Below are 23,259 nucleotides of genomic sequence, written 5' to 3' on the forward strand. Positions count from 1 at the left end.
TATGTTCATTTATATTATATAGTCTATGGTTGTGACTAGGGATGGAATAACAACTGGTATTAAAGTTAAAAAGCCATGGCATTGACAGAGCTCTTTAATTTCATTGGGTTTGTGGAAGAAGCAGCACTCCACACAACCTTCAGTATGGTCCCATTTTTACATAGGATTTTTCCACCTTCAACCCACTCTAAGCGCTTCACATCAAGGAACCATCCACCCATTCACATTCTTTTTCAGTCCATGTATGCCTATATCATGTATCCTGGTAAACTTAATCACTATAGGCCACTTGTTTTGCCTTAACATTTTATTTTAGATCTCCAAATCTCTTCACAGCAAAGTAGAGCATAGCCAAGAAGCATAACACCTTATACAAACACAATATAAGTAAAGAAGGAACTTGTTTCTGTTAAGCATTATGAAAATAAACAACCCATAGCATACTGTCATACCAAGACATTTTTGGCCATGTTTATTAGACCACAGAAATGTCAAACCATCCCACGAGGCTTTGATGTATGCATATATTAACCGCTAATTCAGCCTATGTTGGCACTCTGTTTATAAGATAAGATTCCTATCGTTATTCCGTATTGTATGGTCTATGGAATAATAAGATGTCTGGTGATTTTAATAATCACATGTCCTGCTATAAGGAGGGATAAGTGTCAAGCGATTGGATCTATATTTAGATGCTGATACAAAGCAGCTAAACTAGAACTGCTAAAATCTAATTACGTAGCGATTTTGAAATTTGTAATAAAAAACTAAACAAATCATTGGCAAAATTTTCAAATCCAATTCTAATTCCAGGAATGAAGATAGAAAAGTTTGATAAGTTCAATAAAACAGAACACAGAAATCCAAAGCTAGATTTTAATTAACATTGTAAAGGTCCTATATTACACAAAATTGACTGTTGAGAACTTTTACCCCAATTAAAATTTTGTTTATATATGAAGAGTTGTGTTTAGTTCAATAGAGATTGGCAATTTCATGGCTGAAATTATCCAAATGATTCTAGTGAAGGTGTATGGAGTTTAAAAACAGAGTGGAGCACCTCCTGTATTACCACATGATGACATCACAAGGTGGAACAGAGTGTTTTCTGTTTGAGAGAAGAACGTAGCCTAAATATGCAGGGTTTGTGTGTTAAACATGTGTGAATGAAGCGAAACATGCAATGTTTTTGATGAGGAAACATTATAGATCAGAAAACTGTAATATGAGCGCTTTAAAACTTTGCTTGTCAATCCACATTCACACATTTGTCCAGTCACAAACTTGGCTGACCGCAGGAAGTTCTAATCAGCAGTCCGCCGAGTCCACCTTCCCGTTCCCTCAACGACCCCCTCCGTGGCGTTTCCCTCCTTCCACAATAGAGATACCAAGATCACATTACCAACACTGAGGGTGAAAGGTCAATCCCATTTTTCAGTGCTCCCTGCTCACAGCTCCTTTCTTAGGGTTACAGCCTCCTGTCACCTAAATTCACATCAGTTCACGCGTGGCGAGGGAGTGGTATCCGTACGAAAGTCTTCTCTTCCCAAACTCCACTGCTTTGTTTGAAGGACGCTTGTGTGATCTCCCTGGACACTCACACAAAGAGGTGGACATGGGGAAAAACATGCTGGTTCGTTGTGGTATTGTGTAGTGCACATTAGATCACTAAAGCTTGGACGTTGGACTTTAGTGTGTTAAGCGTATCAGGTGACAGAGGTAGGACACTCAAATACAGGTTAGGCCTCAGAATGATCAACTGCCATTTTTTATTTTCTCGATATCTTGTGTAGCTTGTGTAGCTGCAGTAACGCCCTCAAATGAAGAGGACCCATAGAGTGCAGGTATTTAAAAATAAGACCATAATTGCCCTTTTGAAAAATGTCTTCCTTCAAACTCTGAACTCTCTGCTCCAAAAATGCTTTTAGTGACAGAGGATTGGCTGTAGACTTCTTAATTAAAAAGGAATTAGAAATGCCTCTCAATCGAAATGTAATTAATTGCACAGAGCTATGGATGACTGGAGACATCCGACAAGTGAATCAATATGAAGAATACAATACAATACAATCTTGATTGACTTTTTGGTAAATTGCCCATCCAACCCTACAAACAATACAGAGGAATATGTCAAAGAATAGGTTCTATACCACACCCTCAGCTGACATGGGTATGTGGAGTCATTGTGCACGTACAAGTAGCTAAAGAACATTTTGTGATGTCTTCCTCTTATAATTGCATCGTTTAAACTAACTTTAAGGGAATACAATTGATACCGACAGACATTCAGCATGGGATTAAGTCTGGCTGGAGGAAGATGATAATTGATACTATCATTAGCTGTAAATAAAAGTCTGTAGGTGCCATTAGTCTGGATGGAGATACATGAAGTACATTTAAAAGCTCAAACAAAGAACTTTGAGTACTACAATTACATACTTCAGACAATGGAATGCCAACAATAAAACTGCAAAAGACTCATCATCACTAGACAGGTGAATAGGCCTGTCACGAGAACAAATTTTGAAGCACTGTTACAGAGATATACTGTGCTAATTAATAATATTTAAATTACTTTATGCCAATGACACAATGATAATGAACCAAGATAATTCCAGTAGACCATTTGAATAGACAGTATCAATATATAAGGCCTGAGCTACAACACATAAATAGCAGAGGGAATCAATAATTTGTCATAGAGAGGGTGACCAGACATCCTCATTTACTCGGGACAGTACAAGTTTTAAGCGGTGGATTCCCTGTCCCAGCAGATTTTTCCAAAACCAGTGATTTGTCCCAGTTTCATACAAGAATGTCCCATAAGAAGTGTCCCTTAAGGCAAAAAAAAAAAAAAAAAATGCACCGAGAGAAGTGCCTCAGATTATGACCATCCCAACCCGGGTGTGTCCCAGTTTTGAATTTTGAAAAACTGGTCACCCTAGTCACAGAAGATACTTAATCAACTTTCGACACCTCAAATCTTATCGCATTACAACAAAAATAACAAAAATCTCAACACTAATGCAAAGAAAATGTACACGTGATAAGTATTGAGCCCCAAAATATATAGTCCCAGCTTCCATATAATGAACACTCAGTCGATATAGCAATTATCATGACAGGCCTACATGTGGACTGATATGAAGCTATAAAATATCAAGTGAAATACATGTTTTTCAACAACTTGGAGCTTGTCCCTATTTGTTTCAGTTTGACAGGTGTAATAGCCAAGCTGAGACACATTTAAGTGCGAGGCCAGCTCTGTCTGCTTTAACCCTCCATCATTTTCCACAGAAGCTCCCTATGGCCTCTCCAGACTGCATTTCCAGGTAAGGGAAAGTGAATGGCTTAACTGCGAGCCATCTCTGAGCAGGACTCTCAATTCTCTATAATGTACGGAAACCTTTTAAAATAACGCTAATATTTCATGCTTCCTTTGTGTGAAAGTCCCGTGTGCCTCTGCCAGACTTCTCCCTGTACTCCACGCTGATAGGGCCGTTTCAAGTGTCAGGAGTCGTAAATTCAGCCCGGCACAGCTCAACAAAGCTTGTTCACTGGATAAATCACGTTACTCATAAAAAGCCATTTGCTTCTTTATGTCTGTCTGGTGTTCAAACATTCACCTCCATCCATCAGCCCGGCAAAGTGGAGCGCCGCTTACCTCACAGTCCCCCTTATCGGATTGGGCTAAGAAGAATCTCAAGAATCCCACAAACTTGGACATGGTAAACTACAACATAGACACACGCTGCTTTTTGAAAGACTTGCTAATTTCTGGCGCGCGTTGTGCATAAATCGATCACAGATGTTGGCGCTAACTACTATACTGCAGGGGAGCGAGAGAGGAATAAAACAGTAATCGACTTTCAAGTGCGAACCAAGGACGATGTTAACATGATAATAAAATCCTACACAGATCCCAGTTTTTACAGTGCAAGTGCAGTGTCCCCACCCAGCGGAATAAGCTACATTTGCTAACTCAGCGCTTTTCCTTCCAAGTCGTTGTGGTTCATATAGAGGTCTAAGCTGCCGGGCCCTGAGATGAAGCACCTCCACAGAGCCAGGGATACTCTGGCTGACACTAGCCCACTGCCAGAAACATAACGCAGGATAATAATAGCAGCTCATTCCTATCCCGCGCAGGCAGACGGGGCTCAGGACTGTCCAGAGAAGAGATTTAAGTCAAGAACTGACGAATGACAGTAAATACCTCCGTCTACAACCCTTTAAGAATCTCATCTATAGAAGCATGTTCCAGTGCAGTATTCAACGGGGCACTATCTTGGCAAGTCTAATCCTGTAAACGATGTGCATTAAAGAGATAGAGATGTAATTCTTTTATTTATTGCTATAGAGTGGGGTTTGAAAATTCTCACCTTGTCCAAACTCAGTGAAAGCATCTGACATAGGCGGGTTCAACAATGGTAAAGGCCACAAAGGGAGCTCAGCGTTCTGGAAGGTTGCAGTTTAAAGTGACTTCTCTTCAAGTACAATCTCTTTATATAGTATGACAGTGATGTATAAAGTTTGGCTATAATTTCAATGTGATCACAGTCCTTTTTCACTATAGCTTCATAAGAGGTAACTGGAACTGGTATTTATAGCCCTGGCCCCGTCACGATAACACATTTTGAAGTGCAATATATAGCTGAAGTAAATATAAAAGATAAATGAAAACATTGAAACTAATCAAATTGAAAACCTGAGAGTAGATTTAAACCACAAAACTATCATAGACTGCATAAAGAAGTGGATTAAGTGAGTGTGACATCACCCACAGCGTTCGGCTCCAGTCAAATAAAGCTCATCAAGGCTAACAGTTACAGGGGCCAATTTGGCGCTGACATCCATATTTGGAATTTCAACGGCGAATATCATAACAATCACGTCTTCCCGCCCACACTGTTGGACTAGCAGGGGGTGGGCACTTAGCAACATTGTCAATCAAGCCAGTTGCTAACGCTAGCGGGAGTGCCCTTGGGAAAAAAAAGTGCCTGACTTGTCTGTTATCAATGTTCATATCTTGATTTATGGACACAATAGCGAAATAAAAATTACGAGGATCATGTAGAGCAGACATTTTTAGACCAAAATGACAAACCTGACAGCAGGAGTTACAGAGAGAGGGGTGACAGTTTTTCAATAGAAAGTGCAGCCAGAAGTGCGCCCACGATCACTTCCTATTTGGAACGTGGCGGCTAGCAGGTTAGCTATGTCCATTTATATATACAGTCTATGAAAAAACATGAGCTGCAATAAATAAACAGCAGCATTAAACACTTTAATACTTAGTTTGCATCTGTAACAAGTTCTAGGAATTATTAATTCAAACTTTTACGGCTTAAATATCATACAGCCAAAGAATAAACAACAATTTCCCAGTAATACAAAGTAAACATTCTCATGATAAATACTGACCCCCATTTGTCAAATATTGAACAATAATTCATAAAAAATATTGTGACAGGCCTAGTTATTCCCTGTGTTTACATCCACGCCAGACAAACTGTGTCGCCAAGTCCAATTTTCATTTCATTGTTTTGATCTACTATGCTAAAGTGAAAGCAAAACCTACAGATCTTCAACGTGTTTATTTGTGTGGCAGAGAGCAAATCAATTCCTAGCATGTCTGATAATTGCGCTTATCTATGTCAGTATGCTAACTGTTTTATTGGCAAACATGGTGGTATTAGTGCTAACGCTAAATTACGAGATGCACTTTAACGCCTCGTAGCCCTACGTTTGCACCTATTTGGCTTTTTGACCTGCTGTAGACTGGAACAAGAGTGGTCCGACAGGTTTTGGTGCAAAGTCGATTATTTTAATTTGGTTGTTTAATTCACTCTGACTTCTTTGTGCATATATATATAGTGAGTCATTCAAATCAGAGGGACAGAATGGGTGGGAGAAAGTGTCTGTGTTTGAGCATACAACTGCACTCAAATCACAATAGGACAATCTTACCAAAATACCATAGCAGGGATCAGCGTCAGTTTCTATCAACATTTTGTCCCGCCCTCCCTTTGTTCGTTTTAAAGTGTTCGTTTGTTAGCGCCTGGAGAGGCTGTTTGGGCACTTACTATTACTTGAGTGCCATATATCAGTAATGCCTTCAATTGTAAAATGCCACCCGAATCTAGCCTATTATTGCACAATGGAGATTAAACAGGTTGAACATGAACATCAATAACAGGTTAAGGCACATTTGGCACTGCCCTCTATTATGAACGAAAAACAAAAGATTCAGGAGATAAACTGGTCAAAAAGATATCTGCACAAATACAGCAAGGCAAGAGAGGAGGAATAACGTTATAAATGTTATTGTAATTACATTGTAGTAGACCAACTATGTGCCCTCTACACGACCTCACCTTCTGAACTTGAACTGTGCACGGTTGAAATTGCAGGTGAGGAAGAAGCCGTCTAAGCCTATCATTAAACTAATTTTGTGATTCCTCGTCATGCTTTTCCCATTTCTCCCACAATGCACTTGACAGCTATGTAATTTTCAGACAGGACAGATCCACACCATAAGAACATTCGGTGCTTCGACTGGCAATGATATTCTCAGATGGTGGGTTCACTGACATCTTGAATTTCTTAAAACCAAAATCAGGGCGTGCCTTGATCCAAAGAGTTATTGAAGCATAGTGAGGTTGATCAAATGTCAATGGGTTTTGAACAAGCTACGCAAATATATATAGAAAAAAAAAATCATTGAGGAGTTTGAACTGTTAAAGTGAACTGTTAAAGTCGTCACTGGGGAAGAGTTTCATGAGTTACTAGTGACAAGAAGCCTTTATGTCAACAACACATTTATCTGCATGTAGGGACCACGTCTGCTTTTCTCATCGCTAAACTAAAATAGCTGTTCCTTAATGGGACAAAGTGGCTTCTATATAAGTATTTTTATAGTATACTTGAAACTACAGTTAGTCGCAGTAAAACAGCTCTGTGTCAACATGGTATTTCTAATGATAGATCACAAATATGCTATTGTGGTCCAATCAGAGCAAGCTAAGTAATTCTCATTGTAGAGGCCATTACTACAAGTATCTTGGGGTTGGATTTATGAGGTCTGGACAGGCTGAGTAAAGTGAAATAAAACTCTACACCATCTCTGCTTCTTTAACAGGGAATTATCCATCCTATTGTAACATGAGTAGCTTAATAAAATGACAAAAGGTCCTATATTATGCAAAATTTACTCTTGTGAGCTTTAACCTATGTCAAAAACATACCTGGAGTTGTACTTTGTTTCATTCACATACATTGTAGTAACGCTTTATTATTAGTCTGTTTACATCTCCAAAGCTCAAAATGCTCTGTTCCACCTTGTGATGTCATGTAGTGGTAGTTTTCATGATAGCAGCTACCTTTTACCTGTAGTTCAATAGAGAAAGGCAATTCCAGAGCTGAAATTACCCAAATGATTCTAGTGAAAATGTATGGGGTTTAAAGGCACAGTGGAGCACTTCCTGTATTACCAGGTGACATAACAAGGTGGAAGAGTGCTTTCAGTTTAAGAGAGGAATTAACCCTAACCCTAAATATGCAGGGTTTGTGTGTTAAACATGTGTGAATAAAACACAACTCCAGGTCTGTTTGTGATGAGGAAACCACATTATAAGATAGGTCAGAAAACCGTGTAATATGGGCCCTTTAAAGACAGTTTCTTCAGAACACACACCACGTCCTTTCCACACCATTATCTGTCAAGTGTTCAAGTCATACAGCCTTACTGACTCACTGATCCGTCTAAACAAAATGACAATGAAAGGAAGGCTTTCCTTAACCAAACCTTCCTTTGTTATAATATAAAGGTTTCAACAAAAGATTTCATAGATATACATAAATATGCTAGTTAGTTTCACAATTGGACTTGTATTGTCCTTTATAAATAACTATTTGGGGTCTTAAAGTCTTAAGTCTTAAAGTTTTTTAAGCTTGTAGGAAAGACAGCACAGGTAGAAATACAAATTTATTTTAATTCAAGTGTTGACCCACAAAAATCACTTCCTCAGTATATGACAGCAAGACAACTGATTATATCCTAGTAATTATAACATCCAGCCAAATAGTCCTTTAGAGTAAACTAAACATCTTACCAACTACCTGGAAACATCGATCCTTTATATGACTCTATATGACATCTCATTTTATGTAAAGAATGACTTCATTTAAAAGGCCCATATTACACTATTTTCTGATCTGTTCTAATGTTGTTTCCTCATCACAAACAGACCTGGAGTTGTGTTTTGTTTCATTCACACATGTTTAACACACAAACCCTGCAGTTTTTCTCTCAAACAGAAAACACTCTGTTCCACCTTGTGATGTCAACTCCATGCTCATTCATAATTTCAGCCCTGGAATTACCAATCTTGCCTGAACTAAACGTAAAAAGTAGCTGCTAACTTGAAAAATACCACTTCATGACATCACAAACTGGAACAGAAAATTTTGAGTTTAGGAAATGTAGACAGAGTAATAATGCAGGATAACCCAAACATGTAACTTGGCTTAAAGCTAAGAGTCAATTATGCATAATATATGAGCTTTAATAAACGTGAGATAAACGATGTAATCAGTTATTTTAAAGTGGTTTTAATGTGTGAATGTGGTATTAGCCTATGTGAGTGACAGGTGGTGGTTGGCGCAGGCACAGATGGGCCATCACACTTCTATCAGTCTACCCCAGGGCAGCTGTGGCTACTCTCAGCTTGCACAAGACTGTGGGAAGCGAATGACGAATTCCTAGAACTGTCACAATAACTTAATATGACACAATTATGATTATGATGATTATTTTAATATGTGTAATTACTGAGATGTTATACTGCAATCGGGAATTTATTTTTTCATTCACCAGACAGTAACTGAACCAGATTCGACAAGTTACCACTCAAAACCACAAGGAATGTGTTTTGAATCACTCTCTGATCATATCTTCATCAAGCACAAAGCTCGACAATGCAAAACATTATTTAGATCAGCCGGGACGAGGTTTGGCAATTCCTTTACCTGAACAGGTGTTAACGAGTCCTTGCCAACAGTTGTAAACGGTTACCAAAACAGTGCCACCTCTCTCCCATCCATCACTGCAGCCTTTGTTTCAGCTCATACCGCAGACAGCAGAAGCAGTGACGATGCAGCACACGCAGCACAGGGTTCGTTACCTGCCTCACATTATAGGAATGACAGTCATCTGACCCTGAAGGAAATACAAAATACTGTTTTATCAACAGGAATCACAGAGATATTGAGGTGTGGTGCTTTGAAAGAACTATTTTTAGAGCCTGACGGGGAAGGTTTTGAATCTTCCCTGCCCTCATGTAACTCACAAACTGGCAGAACAGCCCGATCCATACGTAAACAACATTCAGGATATCAAGCCAATCTCTCAGACCTCAAAGCTCTTTCAATCACTTGTTAGCATCACAAAACGAAAAGTCGATATCGGTGGCATGTTTCGCCTTATAACGCAGGACTAAACTTGTGTTCAAAACAAAAGGGTGAGCCTCATGTGCTAAGGAATGCTGGTACGTGACAAAATCAAAGCAGCCATTTGCATCTTTACCTCATGCTTTTTATGGGAAACTGAAGGTGATTCCCACGTGTCAGTCAAACCCTCATACAGAGAGTAATAGCCTGCCATTACAGTCAACGGACGGTCAGGTGAACATATTGTTATTTCATTTGAGATGATTGTTTGATTTATATATATCACAACTGTTATTTTCAGTCGGCTTATAAAACATAAGTTCCATTTCTGTAAAGATAAGATGATAAGTAAGAGTTTGTTCATTGCGACCTTATGTTTTGAGCATATAGTCTGTGTACACTGGTGTATAAATGTGTGTGTGAGTGGTTCCTTGATGTAAAGTGCTTTCAGTTCCATGAAGGTGGAAAAGTGCTATATAAAAATGTGATAATTTGCCAGCAATACAGCATAACTGCCCAAGTTCATTTTTGGCCACTTTTTGTTTCACCCTCCTCTCCAGACCCTGCTGCATCAGTAGGTGTCATTGGCTCGCTCCTCGGCCAATCAGAAAGATTTTTACAGCCAAAAAAAGGCAAACCATCTAAACCATCTTATTGATATATGTAGTTTATTTTTCTATTTCTGGAAAAATCTAAATGGTCACATTGGTCACATTGTTATACGCCGCTTTTCCACCTTCAAGGCACTCAAAGCAGTTTAGGTCAAGGAACCACTCACCCATTCACACACACACACACACATACACCAGTGTATGCAGACACTGGGAATGAGGTGGGTTAAGCGTCTTGCCCAAGGACACAACGACAGCATTCACCTGTGGGAGTTGGAATTGCGTGGCTAACCTTCGAATCAGTGGACAAACATGCTACCAACTGAGCTACTATCGCCCCAAGAACATATAGGAACCATATAGGTCGTCATGCTAGGAAGAAAAATAACTTATTATTAATTAACTTAGAGTTGTGGTGTCAAAATAAGGTATTCCAGATTTAGTAATAATAATAAATATTTTTAAGAATTTCAATTGATCACTAGAAGAAGATTGGATAATGAAACGGTAAACTTTGCTAAAACACTAGGCTGAAGGTGAAGACTGCAGCTGTGTTGATATGATAAATGTGCAGAACAGCACCAAGGTTGACACCCAAATGGACACAGAAGTGATGTGAGGGAAGAGAGATAATGAATGACTTCCCATTCATCAGAACTCCACCTCCCACTCTGTTCGGACGAAAACTCAGCTGTCACTCAACACGACACTTAAGGCCTCAGGCGACTCATGAACTTGGAACTATGACAAGGCGAGTACTTCACTGTGAGCATCCACACGCATGTACCTGCATGTACATAGACACTAGTGCTAGTACACGCTGTAGGGACAATGTAACAGGCTTCACGGAGCTACTTAATACTAGGGTAGATTTACTCTGAAAATATTTAATAGCTGAAAGTAATCATGCAGCAATACTTCACATTATGACATATTTCAAAGTAGGGCTGCTCCATTCTAGGAAAAAATATTGTCACATGTTTTTAATCATTGAAATTGCGATTATTCAAATGGGAATTCACACACAAAGAGTTTAGTACATGTGAATGTTTTAAATTAGGAGAAAGAAGAGATTAAATGAAAGCATAGACTCTTAGTAGACATGATAAAAACATGCAGGCTTATTAAAGCTCTATGTAGTTTGTACATGTAATCATTAACCTCCATTATGCAATTTTTGTAATGGTTGGGTGTAATACTCACACTGGCCTAATTTATGCTTTAAAAAAACTATAAAAGAAAAGAAGGCTTTCTCATCAGGACAGTAATTTGACAAAACCAGATGGTTAACTATTGTAACAAAGGCAACTGAAGTCTACCCTGTTACTCCTAATAACTTAATTAGTGATATTTAAGAGTGCTTGAATGAAAACAGCACTTAGCTTACATAAGACAGCATTAGCTAATGTTCAGGGTGTGCTATGTGTGTCACTGCCATTTTAAAATCTTATTGCATACATATATATATATTTTTTCTAGTTTTCATTCGGATCAACAGACGGCTTGTTTTTTTCTGGTTTAACACGCCCAATATCAGAACATCTCTGCACACAATTAATTATGATTGAACGATTGTGTAAGAGGAATTTCTCATCAGGCACTACCTGAGTGATATGTTTGTTACCTAGAAACCAGAATCAGTCAAACCATTAGACACTGACACACCTTTGCTCGGGAGCTGAGGGAGAGCCAAATCTCGGCTGGCAGGGGTCCATGAGGTGAAAAGTGATTGGCAGACAGTACAATGGAAACAGACGTCGTGACAGCAGCGGTTTCAGAACAGCCCTGACAGCTTCAAACCACATATATCTAGCAGACAACACATTTTAGAGTTTGTGCTTAAAATGTGTTCTTCTTATGGCACTTTACAGTTTAAACAGAAAACAGCAAGATAACAAACACATAGTAGCTTCAAGCATTTCCACATGAGGTGAAATCACGACCAAATGTGTAATTAGGAAGGAATTAGCAACATGGTATTTAATAAAGGGTTTAAGGGAGATTAGGCTAGATCACAATATAAACAGTACAAATGTATGCTACAGGTTAAGTGTACTTTTAAAGGGACACTACAGAACCTCCTAGGTGGAGCATCTGAAGCCTTAAAGGGCTGCTCTCATACACTGTATAAAGAAATGGACTAAGTGTGAGGTCACCCATAGCGTTTGGCTCCAGTCAAATGAAGCTCATCGAGGCTAGCAGTTATAGGGGCCAATTTGTAGCCAATTTTCATATTTGGAACTCTGACCGCGAGTATCATAGCAACCAAAGCACCAATCTGGAGCGAGTCTCCTGCCTGCACAGCTGGTTTAGCAGGGAGCGGACACTTAGCAACACGTTTGATGGACAGCGTTGCTAACGCTAGCGGGAGCCTCAGGGGAACATGTTATTAATGTTCATATCTTCAGTTACAGACAAAATAGCGAAATAAAAACAGCTGGATCATGTAGAGCGGGTTAATACAAACATTTTAAGACCAAAATGACAAACCTGACAGGTGCAGTTACAGAGAGAGGGGTGACAATTTTATGATGTAAAATTAATTGGAGCCAGAGTTGATGGAGTCGGAAGCGTGCCCATGAGAACTTCCTAATTGGAACGTAGTGGCTAGCAGGTTAGCTATGTCCATTTATATATGCAGTCTATGGCTGCTCCTCATCTGTATCAACTATTATTGGCCTATAGAATGTTGTGATCTGTTACTGCTGCTGTACCCGTTTTGAGGACGCCTTTGAAAATCCCATTTCAAGGGTTTCATCCTCTTATATACATGTCAGATACTAGCTTCAGTATCTGATTTTTTATTCTTTTGACCAAACTAGTCAAAAGGGATCAACAAAGTTGATCAGGTTGTTTTTGCAGTATCGCCCGAGCCTAAGTCAAGTGTGCAGATCTGCTCACAAAGAGGCTCAGACTTGCTCCACATGTGACGCACACCTGCAGCGTGAACCCCAGCTCTTTCCCATGGGGCCGCAGAGATAAATGAGCTCATGTCAGACACACGCCCTGACAGCGATAATGATGAATTACATATATATTAGTACACAGCCCGGGGACACACTCAAACCAAGCGGGCTCACACACCCACACTGGAACACACACACTCAAAAATGCACCATTTTTCTTAGGACTTTAGTAGTAAACTTGACACCGCTAAAGCCTGAGTCAGCTGGGGTCCTAGGATACACGTGACGACAGGTATTTCCACTTGAGGAGAGCCACAATGCTGAGCTGTGAGCCCGGTGTCAGCCACTTCCTGTCTGTAGGGGTCAAAGGTTAAACACCCTTCAGTCTCCTTAAAGCTTACAATTTAAAACAATGAACAGGGAAAGCAAATGGATATTTGTGAGACACGAGTTTTTCTGTGTATCCACTGATGATCTGCTACAAAAGGTTTAAACTACTAAATATATTTTACAATTTTATCTGAAAGTTGACATAGAAAACAGAGAGGGGGATACTGTATGCATGTTGGTAGTATTTCTTTCAGCAATTGTATGCGGTTAAGGTTATTTCCCATGTATATAAAGGTGGGGTGGCTGATTTTCAAACTATTAAAAGAGGACGTGCATTTAAATCTATCTAACTAGTTTGTGCAAGATTTTTTTCTACGCATGTGAACAGGTTTTGATCAGTTTTTTCAGACATAGAAGTGGAAAAACACATCCAATCCACTCTCATCCCAAAGTGTCATAGAGCAATGCACACAGCTCTTTTGAACAAGTTTGTAATTAATAACAAACTTGTCACACATTTTTAGATTACACTATATATATGTGTGCTGTTAAATGTAGTTAGCTTTAACGGTCCTATATTATGCAAAGTGGACACTTGTGAGATTTTGTGAGATGTTACCTCATCTAAAACATACAAGGAGTTGTGTTTAGTTTCATTCACACATGTTTGAGTAACCCTTTATTATTTGTCTGGCTACATCTCCAAAGCTCAAAATGCTCTGTTCCACCTTGTGATGTCATGAAGCGGTAGTTTCCAAGTTAACAGCTCCTTTTACCTTTAGTTCAGTAGAGATAATTAATTCCAGGGATGAAATTTGTCAAATGATTCTAATGACGGTGCATGGAGTTTAAAAACACTATGGAGCAAGCACTTCCTGCATGACATCAAAAGGTGGAACAGACTGTTTTCCGTTTGAGAGAAAAATTCTGCCTAAATATGCAGGATTTATGTGTTAAACATGTGTGAATGAAACAACAAACAACTTCAGGTATGTTTGTGATGAGGGAACAACATTATAAAATAGATTAAAAAATAGTGTAATATGGGCCCTTTAATATGGGAGGCCAGGGGCTGTATCTTCAGCTAAACGTTTTGCTAATCCTTCAGGTTTATCTGAAAATGTCCAAACTTGAAAAGAGCATACTGTTGACACTGTATTCAATGTATTAGTATATATTTTGTAAACTCCCCTATACTGTCTTTGCATCTGGCAACACCACAGAGTCCCGGGTTAGGCCAGTGTGAATGAAGCATCCCATTGCACAAAAGCATTGGTCCAGGTGTGTGAGAGGTGCTCCCATTGGCTGAGCTATCCATCAGCAGGACTCCATGTTAATCCCGTGCCATCACTCAACTGGATCTGAGGCCTAATCTGCACCAGGCTCAGAGCTCCTCAGAGTGGGGCTCACATCTTTTAAGTGAGAGTTTGAGCTAAACTGAGCCACAACACATGAGGTAACCCTACGCTCTCTCCAGGGACCAGTCACTATACACAGGAGTCATGGCGATGAGAGAAAGACCTCCCAAATGTCCAAGATGCTTCACTAAAGATAACAGGACTAAATTTTGACTGACAAGCTCATTCCATGTAAACAGACAGTGCATTGTAGCTTACAAGTAACAGTAAAATACCAAATATATATATATATATATATATATATATATATATATATATATATAATAGATATAAACATGATCTCAAGGTTCCATATTAGGCAAAATCGACTCTTGTGAGCTTTTAGTCATGTTGGAATGTTGTTACCTCATCAAAACCTTCCCGAAGTTGTTTTGTTTCATTCACATGTTTGAGTAATGCTGCATTATTAATCTGTCTACATCTCCAAAGCTTAAAATGCTCTGTTACACCTTGCAAATTCATGAAGTGGTAGTTTACAAGTTAACAGCTACTTTTTACCTTTAGTTCGGCAGAGATCAGAAATTCCAGGGATGAAATGATCCAAATGATTCTAGTGAAGGTGAATAGAGTTTACAAACACAGTGGAGCACTTCATTTATTACTACATGACATCATAAGGTGGAACAGTGTTTTCAATTTGGGAAAATAAATATGAAGGGTTTGCGTTGAAACATGTGTGAATGAAACAAAATACAACTCCAGGTATGTCTGTCATGAGGAAACAACATTATAACATAGATCAGAAAATAGTGTAATATGGGCTTTTTAAATGTGCACTATATAACTTTTTCAGTGCCTAGAGTGCCCCCTGTTTGTCTCCATCGAGCTTTGCCTGAAATGTTCCAGTATGACCTTAAACCTTTTTAGACAAGCAAGTGACACCACCATTCCAAGTTACAATTCAGAACTGTGGAAAAGCGAGCCAGCTCACAGTAAGAATGCATGCTTTTCAACATATTTTTCACTGTACACTCTATGAAAAAGTAGGTTGTCCATGACTATCTGTCAGAAGAGAACAAGACTGTATAAAATGTATTTATAAGGGACTACGACAATAGACTCAATATCTCACTTGTTTTGTTTCTTTGATAGGGGAACTTTTAAAACAAGATCTCGTGATTGTGTACATCTAAAAACTGGGTGCACTAGAACTGAAATGAGAAAAAAGTTATTTCGCTTCCTAAAAATGGAACACATTTCAAGGACATACAAAACTGGATACACTTAAATTTTGAGATCTACTAAAGCTTTAAATGTAGTGGTTTTGATAAAGATTTACACTGAAGTATGTTCAACAGAAACAACTGAATCAATAGGGGTTTTTTTCAAGCTGTTTTTTTTTATATATATTTTTGTTTGTTCAAATTATGAACACATTAAAAATAAACTTTTCAGCAGGTCTCAAAGAATAATAAATATTCATTTACTTTTGAGTCCTGTTCAAAAATGTAGTGGAGTAGAAAGTAAAAAGTATTCACTTAAAAATTTACTCAAGTAAAGTACAGATATGCAAACATTTAGGTAAAGTACAGCACTTTTACTTTTTTGTACTACTTTTACTTCATTACAATCCACCACTGGACGGAGACAAGCAGATGCAGGACCCTCCACTATAAAAGTTACATAGTGCACCTTTAACACCCCATATGCAAGGGTCGTATGAAGCTAATCAGTGCCACCTAACAGTCAGCCGTCTGCTGTACAATGCTTTCAGAATGGGGATTGCCACTTTAGCCACTGAGGCTGTTAGCTAGCCTGGAGCTGATAAGTGCTGGGTTCAAGGCACAATGGCCGGTAATCAGATACAACCAAAGAAAAAGCTCTACATTCAGGCTAAGGTCAGGTACACAAAACAGGAAGTGTTAGTGAAGTAAGACCTCGTATGGAACCATTCATCATTTATTATTCATGTGTTTGGGTCATTTTCAGTTAGTAATTGTTCCTTTGTTGAACGCTGCAGCGACGGAAGTGAAAAGCAGATACAAAAATATCCCAGACTTACCACTTCAGCAGGACGAAAGAATTTGGGGTCTACTTTCACATGCACCACTCCGGTCTCCTGGCAACGACCCACCTCCTGCTCATCTTTGCCCTCCCACCTGCAAAAAAGATGTTGTTTCTTCACCACCAAAGGAAGACAAAACATGCCAACTGCCATTTTCAGTCTGGACACAAGCCCTGACCAACATGTCAGAATACTACAATGTTAAGAGGATGAGTCAAAGGAATGGGACCAAAGTACTGTATGACATGGAGTTGTTGAAGTTGGGCCTCTAGGGAAGTGTGCGGGGGAAAATGGTTAAACATGGACTTTTAGTTTAAAGTGTATATAAAGAGGAACTGGTTTGATATTCTATAAAACAGGGATTTTCAGAAACAGTTAATGGATTTGCATAGTGTTGAAAATTCAAGATGATTATCCAAAACACAATTTTCTGCAACAATAACACTTTTATTATAAGACATTTGGAACAGGAAAACACCAAGATGCAATCTTGCTAACAAGAGATTGCTCTATAATGGATCCCAGCTAGGCCAAAATGCTTGCAATCAATATAAAGTATGAACATACAATTTCAAATTCAGCTGTAACACTGATTAAGATCTGATTTTTATTCAGTGAAAGTGTATTTAGCAATGTGATTTTGCCAACTAACATCACACTGTGGAACAGCCTCCCTCTGCCTGTCAGATTCTCTCAGTGTTTAAAACAGTTTAAGAATAGACTGAAAACCTACATCTTCTCCATGGCATTTAATACTAGCGAGATAGAATATCTTGGTGTTTTTTTGTGTGTTCTTTTTCTATGTATCATGTGATCTGTATATTTGTTTTTTGTTGACTTTTATGTGTAGCGTTTTATTACAGGTGATGGATTTAAACTCATCACTGTGTTCTCTATGAAAAAGTGGGTTGTCCATCACTGTCTGTTAAGAAGAGAACAGCACTGTATGAAATTTATCTATAAGGGACCATTTCAAAAACTGCCAGAATACCTCACCTGCTTTTTAATGACAGGTACTGGAACATTTAATACCAGATCATATGACTGCATAAGGCTAAGGACGCCCCGCACCAGAGATGCAAAAGAGGCTTTTAGCTGTTTTACTTTACAAAACTGGAATACACTCCAAGGGAAAGGAAAACTGGATACACTGGTGACATAATCACAATTTAATAATCTGGTAGCAAACTTGTATACACACACCTGCTCCTGTTTTTAATGTTTTATATGGACTTTTATACACACATCTGCTCCTGTTTTTAATGTTGTATATGAACTTGTATACTTGGTTGTTTTTTTGTTTGCTTTTCTGCTTGTATTGTATTTTAAACAGGGCACCCATCTGCTCTCATTGGGATAAAGAAAGAAAAGAAAGAAACCTGAACTTGTTTTTAAATGTGCTTTATAAATAAAACTGAACTGAATCACACAGAGCAGTCAGTGCTATACTGGCTCTTTTAATCTAAGAACCGAAAGCTCAAAATCACCCGATACTGTTACTCTGGGCAGTTATAGCATATTTTCTTTGGCGTTTATATTTGTTTACAATGGCAGCTAGAATCATTGTGGTAGCAGGTAGCAAAAACAGTTTATAAGTCTATGTGCCAAATGTATATTGCTGACTAACAAAATAACCTCATTTTGGATGCGTCTGGACTTACACAATAGTCTTCCCCACATGTGAAAAGGCGCGCTCCACAAACTCCCTGACGCTGTGCACCTCCCCTGTGGAAATGACCAGATCCTCCGGCTCCTCCTGCTGCAGCATGAGCCACATGGCCTGAAACACACAGAGACAGAGGGGTCAAAAGAGCTGACACATCATAAAGACACTGCCCGACTCTGCCCTGACAGACAGGAAGTGAACCCGCAACCTCTCCGCCCGTACCTCTGTCCTGACGTCACCACAGCGCCCCCATGGGACCCATACTGTGGGAAAGGAGAACAGAGGAGTCCCAGAGGCCAACTGCACTGCTGGCACACATCAAAATACACACAACCAAAAAAGCTTGCGCATGACTGACCATAACACATTCAGGACTATATTTAAAAACAGTCTCATATCGCTCGAGCAGTGACGTTTGACTCCTCCACAGTTATTCTTAGCTCTGTGGCCCCAGTGAAAGCCGATAGTCCAATAATGGAGCAGCACTATATTCAACAAGCCAACAAGGGCGTCTGTGTGTGGGTCAATATTTATGGTGAACTCCCACTTTAGGGTCAATGCCACTGACCTTTGGCTCGTCCAGTCTGAGCAGAGGAGACGCAGCAGGGAAGTAGCACATACGCACACAATGACAGAGGAAGTTTAAGCAAAAGAAACTGTTTAATGGTCCTATAGTACACAAAATTGATTCTTGTGAGTTTTAAGTCATGTTATAATGTTACTTACAAGGAGTTGTGTTTTGTTTCATTCACACATGTTTGAGAATCCTGGGATTTTAGTCTGTCTACATCTCCAAAGTTCAAAATGCTCTGTTCCACGTTGTGATGTCATGTATTAATAGTTTTCAAGTTAAAAGGTAACCTTTACCATTTGGCCAGTAGAGATCGGCAATTTGTGATGAGGAAACAATATTATAGCATGGATCAGAAAATAGAGTAATATGGCCCTTTATGGCTCTACAAAGTCATTGGCCCTATGTTGCAATGCTGTTTCAACTGAGTCAACTGACTTTGTGAAAGATTTCAGCTCATAAGTCAAAGTTGAATGAGATGCTAAAGAACATTCCTGGATCTAAATAGTGTTTTGAAAGCACCCTGAAAAGACAAAAGGTGGAAAATCCCTCTAAACATTGACAAAATCTTGAACAATCTTGGACCTGGTTTTCGAGTTAAAGAGTTGAATCCTTCACAGTGTATGATGCTGGTGTCAAATACGACTTCATGTGTGCTGGGTTGTTCAAGTCACTTATCAACATGTAGACACAAAGTGATTGAATGACGGTCCACCGGGAGCGGAGGCCGTCCCATCTCGGGATCGTTCGGGGTCACGTGGCCGATCATTGCTGATGGTTCCCCTGAGCGTGACCTGTGACCTTTCACCCCTGATGAACAAAACAGATTCTCACACTACAAGACTAAATGGCACCTCTGTGCGTGAGTGACAGTGGAGGAAACCAATCCAGGGAAGTATGCTCACAATCTGTGTTTTCAATTGTTTCCACACTTAGTGCTTGTTAGCCTGACAGAGGAAGCTAAATGTCTGCAGAATAGCACATCTGTCATGCTGTCAATCCAGATAAACTTTACAAAGTACTGAATGCAATGTTTACTGGCAAAGTTTAAGTATAATTTATATAATAAACACTGGGCTCTAATGTATTACACAATATTACACAGCATCGTAAGGCTACCTGAAAGTTTCAGTGAGCAAATACATAAATTTAAAAGACCAAAACATTTAATGCTGGCAAATAACACAAACAACACAATGAAACTTGTTAGCTTCTGTGCCTATTCTGAATTGGGGATGGTCCTTCAGCGTCAGTCACCGTCATGGCTAGTGGGCAGGCAGTGGATCTGGATCCCAGTGATGGCGCACATTTATACCGTCCACTTAAGAAGGTGAAGTCTGCTGTGTGGAATTATTATGGAGTTGAAAAACAAGACCAACAAGATGAGCCACCAATCTGCAGAGTCTGCCCTCGAAGCCATATCTTTTTTTTTGACAAACACCAGCGACTTACATGCAGAATCACGAGACAACAATCCTGCATCGTTTGACAAACTTGAGCTGAAAATATCCACCATAAGTAACATACCATGTGAAATAAACTATTGAATGTAGTTTGTGTTAGTTTGGATTTATATGACTCCATGTTTGTGTCAATTTTGCTATCGCTAGGTTAGCGCTAGCTGAATAGCATTTGCACAGCTGATTGCACAGCTTGCTAGCAGCAGTGCATGGTTTTACAACAATCATAAATTAATCTGAATACCAATAACCTAGGATCTGGCATCCACACATTTTGGGTTGTCTAGGCCACAATGCAATTTTTTTCTCTCTACAAGGTCATGGTGTCCACATATGAGGACATTACACTACCTTGGTTTAATAATTATTATGATAATATCGTTAATGGCGATTATTTTGGTCACAGTAATCGTGAGTCTAAAATTTTAATATCGTCCCATCCCTACCCACCACTCCTTTGAAGATAGTAAGGTACAGATCTTAGCCAGAGAAAAGAAATGGTGTGAGAGGGGAGTTAGAGAAGCTATTTTTGTTAGGAAAGACAATCCATCTTTCAAAAGAAATGGGGGCCTTTGAAATCATGTATCTCTAATTTATAACTCCATCCTCAGACATAAATCAAGACAAAGAAAACAATAAGGTTAGCCAGTATGCCAACAGCCCTGTATGCTAATAGGTGTGAGGGCACCCATTAGGAGCCTGAATAATTATGCTAAATATGACTCTAGCCACAGATACTGTAAACAATAGATGTGTTAGTTTCAGTGTAGTTAGCTCCTCTCTTCAAATAGATATAAGGCAATGTCCACCAGTAATCTGATCAGAACTGAAAAAGCACCTTGGATGAGCAGCCAAACGTCTGCACACTGACTTTTTGTCCAGTTGAATTTTTTTTCCTTTTACTACTGGCAAATAACTTCCATAAACTTGAATTAATAGGCTTTTGTTTACTGGCTGGTTACATAACTGGCAACACACTGAAACATCCAATAAACAATGTGTGCAGAATTATTTGGATAATTAATTTCAAAATAATTCTGTGTTTTATATGTTAACAGGATTCATTATCAGTCGGATCCCTGAAATATCAAACACAAGATGTCGGCGGTGACTGTGTTTTGGACATGTGACTGGCTGATTATTTGCACTTGTAATGAACGGGTCTGTTCCCTGTGTTTCTTATCCTGATGAATGTAGAGCCGCTAGTGCACTCGATGGCTGTGATGATGGGAATGAGGAACATTGGACCGCTTCTCTTGTAGCTAGAGAAAATGTTTATGGCAGCAGCTGAGTGATACGGCCCTTGCTAATGTTTAACGCAGAAATGTGATAAATAATATGTACATGTTTCAGCTTATTGTAGTAGCTCGGGGAGAGTGGCTGCTGGCTTCAAATCTGTGTTTCCGTATTAAATTAGTTATATTTGAGTTATATTAGTTTTGAACTGTACACCAATGACAAGTCGAAGTATTCACATTCTGCATTGTGGTGGCACATTGGCTAGTTCCAGACACCACACAGCAAGAAGGTCCCGAGTTCACTTCTCACACTGGATACTGCCTTTCTATGTGGATTTTACATGTTCTCTGGCTGCTGGTTTCAATTCTGTGTTTCCATATTAAAGGAGAAGTTATATTTGAGTTATATTAGTGTTTTGAACTGTAAATCAACAATAAGTAGTAGTATTCTCATTTTGCATTGTGGTGGCACAGTGGCTAGTTGTAAACATCACACTGAAGGTCCCAAGTTAAATTTTCAGACTGGATATGGTCTTTCTTTGTGGAGTTGAACAGGTGTGAATGAAGCAAAACACAACTTCGAGTATGTTTGTGATGAGGAAACATTACAAGGTAGATCAGAAAATAGTGTAATATGGGCTCTTCAGCTCTATCTCGCAATGCTATTTAAACTGAGGCAAATAGTCTACTTTGTGAAAAACCTTCTTTGTGGAGTCTGCATAGATTTCCACCTGGTGTTTTGGTTAATCCAATCCAACCAAAAACAAACTGGTCAAGTGTATAATGTCACAAAAAGCTTCACTTACTGCATACGGTAGTGTTTAAACTTGATTTAGATACTATGACCAAATATTCTATTTTGATTTTGATGAAAACAAAATACTTTTTCATACAACACAATAATTTTCAACAAAAACGCTATATTCTCACCATGTGGTCAAATACTATAGTAGTCCAATTTATACATTTATTTCAGTATTGATGCTTATTGTTTTATTACTATAGTGTCTGTATCAGTTAGTATCTGGGGACTAATTCTTTTTGTACAATCCTAGCATTCACTCACATCATATATAACCACTTCTGCTTACAACTTAACATTACAGTCAACCCCACCCTCCGCTCCCTGCCACCTTTCCCCTCTCGCCCCCCTCGCCCTGTCCCATAGTGGTCCTCTCTGGACTGCTCTGCTTCATTAGAGATCTGATAAACAGCCCAGAGCTTGGTCCCTCCACTGTGAACCTACACCTTCCTGTTCACATGGCCAAAGGATGACCCCCATCACACACTCAGCACTCGGAGACCTCCACCTCAGATACCGCACCGACCCCCACCCGACATCCAACCCCTCCACCTGAATCCTGCCTCTGAAATCAACATGGAGCAAGAGTTCAAACAGGCTGTTGTGTTCCTAAGGGAAGAAAAACATAAAGGTACAATGGCTATAATATACTGCTCAGACTGCCTAGGTGAGAGGTAAATGCCAAAAAAAAAGTCAAATAAAAAAAAAAAACTTGGTTAGAACTTCTTACCATAAATTTTTTTGTGTGTCAGAACTCAAACAATAGCTACTTTACAATACTGGTTCCTGAAAAATATTTTGCTAT

General features: G+C 39.1%; 1 protein-coding gene across 1 annotated transcript in view; it reads right to left on the reverse strand.

Annotated features, from left to right (window-relative positions):
* The window catches only part of gmds (GDP-mannose 4,6-dehydratase), a 171,195-nt gene that overhangs the window by 19,110 nt on the left and 128,826 nt on the right, over positions 1–23,259 (reverse strand). The window contains exons 8-9 of the mRNA XM_033965615.2: positions 18,379–18,497; positions 16,715–16,811 (exon numbers count right to left, since the gene is read on the reverse strand). Of these exons, the coding sequence (XP_033821506.1) occupies positions 16,715–16,811; positions 18,379–18,497 (216 nt within the window). The remainder of the gene's footprint in view (positions 1–16,714; positions 16,812–18,378; positions 18,498–23,259) is intronic.

The sequence above is a fragment of the Periophthalmus magnuspinnatus genome, chromosome 4 (assembly GCF_009829125.3).
Source record: "Periophthalmus magnuspinnatus isolate fPerMag1 chromosome 4, fPerMag1.2.pri, whole genome shotgun sequence".
Lineage (NCBI taxonomy): Eukaryota > Metazoa > Chordata > Actinopteri > Gobiiformes > Gobiidae > Periophthalmus > Periophthalmus magnuspinnatus.